We start from the raw sequence: 6,000 nt of genomic DNA, 5'->3' as shown, positions 1-6,000 counted from the left end.
TTAAAGTTAAAAGTAGCCGAATAGTAGCTAAGAGCTAAGAGTGGCAGAATGGTAGGTTAAAGTTAAAAGTAGCCGAATAGTAGCTAAGAGTGGCAGAATGGTAGCTTAAAGTTAACAGTAGAAGAATCGCAGCTAAGAGCAAAGAGTGGCAGAATTGTAGCTTAAAGTTAAGTCGCCAAATAGTAGCTAAGTGCTAAGAGCTAAGAGTGGCAGAATGGTAGCTTAAAGTTAAAATTAGAATAGAGTGGCAGAATGGTAGCTTAAAGTTAAAGATGCCGAATAGTAGCTAAGAGCTGAGAATGGCGGAATGGTAGGTTAAAGTTTAAAGAAGAGAATAATAGCTATAAGCCAAAGTATTGAAAGCTAACTAAAATTAAAAATAGCAGAAGGTCAAAGCGGCAGAATATCAGCAAAAAGCTAAAAGTGGCAGAATGATAGCTAAAAAGCTGGTAGAAAAAAAAGACAAAACAGTCCAAGTATGCCGAAGCAGATTTTAAAAAGTTATACTGTAGATTAAGTAACTGAAGAGATTATAATGCATTTCTGTGCACAACCCTAAACCTTTTAAAAAAGTATAAACTTACAACAACAAAAGTTACAGCTGCCATCTCCTGACAGACATGAATGTTTTCATTTATGAATGGCAAAAATAACAAAGCTGGCAGAAGTAGAGTAAAAGAAAACTTACAGAAAAATAAAAAGCAACGTGAACTGCATGTAATATATTAATGAAGCTTTAATTTACTGTAACTACATAGAGGTCCCTTTTAGTCCCCTGGATTCTGAGATGACCCACATAGTGAGTTTAATAAATATACTGCAGGTAAAACTATTTTTCTTTCAACCTAAACACCCATTTTGTGAGCTGCACCCTGGTCCACTTGTTAGACTTTACTCACCCACTTTAAACTGGGAGTGGTCCTCTGGGTCAGAGTGCTCCTTCATCAGCATCAAATGCAAAATGCCAAAAGAGTTCTGAATCCCGAAGATGGATCCATTGCACCAGGTGGCCGCAAAAACCACAAGCCAGCCCCAACCTCCCTCGGGGGGCACGAATCCGGCTCCGTGGTCGTGCATCTTCACCTGGACCCCAGCTTCTTCTTCTGCACCAGGAGAGAGGGGGGGCTTGGACCCGTCCTCTGTCGGCTGCACCGGCTGCCCATCCTTACCGCCGTCTGCGTGAAGTGGAGCACATCTCGGCTCCATGCGGGGCTCTGCAGCCGGCTGCTGCTCCGTGCGGGACGCCTCGCTGGACGGCTGCGTTGGACTGTCTAACCCGTTGGTCCCCATGCTGACTGGTGTGGAGGAGAGGTTCCCGTGGGGTTTTGACGTCCACGCATGGGATATAGGTCAGTGACACACGAGCAGCGATTTGAATACCTGATTTTGATTGGCTATCTGTCAAACGTGCTGGACGGACGGTCTTTTAATGGCACACGAGCCTCTGAAGCCAAAGTCTGAGCGTCAACTTCGGAGAATGAGCCCCCCCTCACGCAGAGGCTGCATTTGTCATTCCAGTCGGAGCTCCGCGTTTCCAGGAATTCACCGGCCGAATCCCTCCTTTTTATAACACAAGTTCCCGGGAACTACCTGTACAGACTTAAACCGTTTATTTACTTGTGCTGGCTCCGTCGCGCTCGGTGCGTCCACTCCGCCAGCCTCCTGTCACGCAGTCCGCCGCGCCGTGACATCTCGCGCGGGCGGTGTATTAGCAGAAATTATTTCCTGCTCCTCCTCCTCCTCTTTCCCGAGACATTTTCGCACGGTAACGTTCAGGTAGGCCCGTGTGTGTCCCAGCCGTGGGTTGTGTCGTGTTCCATCCAAACTGTCCGCACGGGTTTAGCCCGTCATTGCTCGCCCCCGCCTCCTCTCCCCGCCGGCGGACAAACGGTTGGGACCAATGGCGGGGCTCCATTTCGATCCGGTAGCTGGACGAGTTAGAACTTCGTGTCCTTTCACGGAAATACCCGAGTGCCAACGGCGCCGAACTGGGTGCCTTTCACGACGGGGGTCCTTTTTTCGGCATAACACCAGCAGATAAACTAATAGCTAATCTTAACGTTTCGTTTTAATCAGTATAATCCGTTGATTTGAGCTTCGTCTGACACTTTAAGCATTTGTTTGCTATAGGCTACGTGGGAAGTAATTTTATTAATTAAATTTTAGGTGTTTGGCTTGGTAATTTATATCAGTGAAATGATACATTTCTCACTTCCGGCGAAAATGCAGTGTGATTGATTATTGCAGAAGATCTTGCTGAAAAACAGCTGAAATTAGCTAACAAAAATTCTGAAACGTAGCTGAAATGGAAGAACAAGCCTAATTTAGCAGAAGAAAGCAAGAAGGACACATTTTCTGAATCAGGTTTAAATTAGCAGCACAAAAATTAGGAAATTGGCTAAAAAAAAAAGCTGAAGTTAGCAACAACAAAAAAATAGCTGAAAAGTAGCTGAAACGGCAGAAAGAAGTTAAACTACCAGAAGAAAGTGGAAAAAGCTGAAATGAGCTAAAAAAAATGTGGGGAAAAAAAACTAAAAATGGCATCAGAAGAGCTAAATAGTAGCTGAAAGAGCAAAAAAAAGCTGAAACTAGCAGAAAAAAGCTGAAAGGAACATAACAAGCTGAAATTACATATGTTAATTAGGCTGAAACTAACTGATATCACCATGAAAACTTGAATTTATCTAAAAACAGCTGAAATTAGCTACATAAATGCAAACAAGGTAGCTGAAAAGTGAGAACAAGCTTAAATTAGCATAAGAAAGCAGAAAGAACATGTTTGCCCAATTATGCTGAAAGAAGCAAACGAGCACAGAAAGTGGAAATTATCTGAAAAAAGCTGAAATTAGCACGCACAAAAACACTTAAAAACTAGCTAAAAGGCAGAAAGAAGCTAAAATTATAAGGAGGAGGTGGAGGGAGCACTTTTTTTTTTTTTTTGGCTGAATTAGGCTGAAAAAATGTTGCAATGAGTGCAAAAGTGTAAAAAATGGAATTGGAATTAGCTGAAAAAGCTTAAATTAGCTTACAAATGTTATAGTAGCTGAAATTGTAGAAAAAGGTTAAACTTGCAGAAATAAGCTAAGGAGCATAACAAGCTGAAATGAGCAGAAATAAGTTAGAAGAAGCACAAAAATGTAGTTAGCAGAAATAATCTGAAAGGAGTGCAAAACAGCTGAAAAAAAACTATTTAAATTTGCACAAATAAGCTGAAAGAAGCTAAACCAGAACAAAATGTGAAAGGAGCAGTAAAAGATTGTAAACAGATCTAAAGATTTGAAGAATGGAAAATGAGCTCAGTTCATTTTCTATGAGGAAAAATTGACAGAAAAGGCCAAATATTTCAAAAAGCTAAAGTTGCACCAATATCAAAAGTCATAGCAGGATTGTCCTGAAAGAGTTGAACATTTGGATTTATGATTTGTTGAAATAGCCTGATGGCTCTGTGATGGACTTGATACCTCTCCAGGGTGTCCTCTGCCTTTCGCACAGTGATGACTGGTCATGGGCACCAGTGACCCCCGCAACCCAAAAAGGAGGAAGCTGGTAAAGATAATGGATGGATGGAAAGAGCTTGAAAACAATTATCGTTTGCCCTAACTAAACCTCATTTTCTTGTGTTTAACTAGAAAAAAAATTGATATTGAAGGACTGCTACTTCATCTAAGAATCAAAATACTTTGAAAACATTTACTCAAAAATTCTCAATCCTGTACATTTTATTTCCACCCCATGTTATTATTTATGAATCTTTCATGTTTTTTAATGATTGCTTGTATGTTCAAATAATATATTTATATTGAATTGTGATGTTAATTTTATTACTAGCTTAAATTATACAAACTTTTTAAAAATTTTCTTATTTATTTCTTCGACTTATTTGGCTTGAAGCATGTTATTTGCAACTAAAATTTAAAGGTACTCATTGCGAAGTCGTGAAGACCCATCAAAAACAACATTCAAAGGGGAAGAAACAAAATACACAGTATTTTTGCTCCTCTTATGGTTCCTCAAGTCAACTACTTTGTATTTTTTTACCTACGGAAACTGCCGAAATGGCTGAAATTAGCTCAAGAGTGGCGGCGTCCATGGAAGAGCCGTTTGGGATCGACAAGTCTGACAATTTAGATAAATTTGTACATAATTTTACTCAAATGTGTAGATAAAAGTGCTTTGTCTACATTGAGTGCATACCTGCATTCAGGAATTTCATATCAATAAATTAAGAAAACTGCTGAAGTAAACTCTTTTTCTACTTCAAACCATTTAATATAATTAAGAATGACATTTTTATGTATGATTTCATAATTTGCAAGAATACCTTTAATATATTTGGAAGTGGAAAAAGCTAATGTTATAGTCAAATGCTGTTTAAATGTCAGCATTAAAGTATGGGACAGTGCTCAGGCCTGTTCACTATAATACACACAGTTGTATTTTATGATAAATGTTTTTTTTTCCCCACCCTCACAGTCATCTTCCATTCACAGAAAACATTTGAACACTTTTTGCAATGCTGTCAAATACCGGAAACATGGACTGAATTCAGGCGGGGATAATTCTGTCTTAAGGCATGTAGGTCAGTCGCACAACTTTCAAACAAAAGATGCTCTGTCTGTCCTCATTCATTCATCCCTGTGAGCACAGAGACAAGGGGGAGTGGGCGTTTAGACAGAGATGGCCAAACCGAGAGGATTTATCACTTGAGCAGGGCTTTAAGTTAATGTGCAAGCCCTACCAGATTTAAAAAATATCAGTTATATATATATATATATGTACCAGTATATATAACAATGATTAAGAATTGTCAAAATATAGGTTTTCAGTTGTAAAGACAGCAAAGATCACATCATTTTCTGCTCTTCAAAACATTCAGTGGCATGTTGTTTTATTCAGATGAGGACACTTTCATCCAGGAAGACACGTCATTGTTAAAGGAGTTTATAATTAGTGCACCTTTCTATACCCTAAACTCTTAAATATGCCTTTATTGATCTAATTTGGGTTCTAAATGCTGCAAAATAACAGTAACATACCTCCATATTGAATAGTCTGATCTTGACCTTTATTCATATTCCTCAACAGAAGAAGAGTTTTTGTTCTTTAAATATTGTGCTAACATGTATATGTAACTGTATACCAGAACAATATCTGACTTTGTTTACTTATGTGCCTCATCTTACAGTTATAACTTGTACTATTTGAGCATCATCCTTTCCTTCCTGCCATCTAAAACAAAATCTGAGTTATTGAGAATTGAGCCACATTTCTTGCATTTGTCTAATTTTGGTGATTGTTGTCCACTGTTTCTCAACTGTCTGTAAAGAAAGCTGCTCGTTCTGAGGATTTTCTTGTTCTTAAAGTCAGTAACTGTTGCTTTAAAGAGTATTTCAGCACACACACACAGATGTGCACATGTGGTTTGTCAGGAGAAGTGTGAAATTCGGTGTTTTTGCCAAGAACCCATGTGCAAAGAGGATCCCAGGTTCAACAGCTCTGATGAGCTGCTACATGTTGAGCCATAAAAGATACATATGTTAGGAATTGTAATGCAAGTGTGTGAGGAACTTTGAATATGATATAATTTTCCCCATAAATTAAAAATAATAATTTAAATGCTCTTTGAAAATCTTTCAAAGTATTTATTTTTTCTTCATATATCCATAGTGACCATAAACAATTGTTCATCTGTCTGTTCATCAATCAAACCACCTTAAAAAAGTTAAAAACAACTGACTGATGGTGTGAAATGTGGCAGATTCTGTTTTATGGCGTCGTCTATTTAAAGTAACAACGTGTATCATCCACTGAGGGGAGCTACAACCATGTGTGAGGGGGTGATTGAAACGAACTAAACAAAGAGAAAGAGTCAAATCTGGCTCCATCAAATCAGAAATGACTGACAGATTGTCTTTCTCTATGTTACAGTTCAACTTAGCCAACTTTATTTGCTCCAGTTTAAAAAAATTATAATTTCTAAAAGCAAAAATCTATCTAAAA

At 38.5% G+C, this 6,000-nt stretch overlaps 1 protein-coding gene across 1 annotated transcript in view; it reads right to left on the bottom strand.

Moving 5' to 3' along the window:
• slc16a2 (solute carrier family 16 member 2) overlaps window positions 1–1,397 on the bottom strand; it is a 23,284-nt gene extending 21,887 nt beyond the window's left edge. Inside the window, exon 1 of the mRNA XM_037675817.1 lies at window positions 900–1,397. Coding sequence (XP_037531745.1) covers window positions 900–1,290 — 391 coding nt within the window. The 5' untranslated portion in view covers window positions 1,291–1,397. The remainder of the gene's footprint in view (window positions 1–899) is intronic.
• Window positions 1,398–6,000: the final 4,603 nt, after the last annotated feature.

Source organism: Nematolebias whitei, chromosome 4 (assembly GCF_014905685.2).
Source record: "Nematolebias whitei isolate Nwh7 chromosome 4, NemWhi1, whole genome shotgun sequence".
In the NCBI taxonomy this organism is placed as follows: domain Eukaryota; kingdom Metazoa; phylum Chordata; class Actinopteri; order Cyprinodontiformes; family Rivulidae; genus Nematolebias; species Nematolebias whitei.
This window is presented reverse-complemented; position numbering and strand designations above follow the sequence as displayed.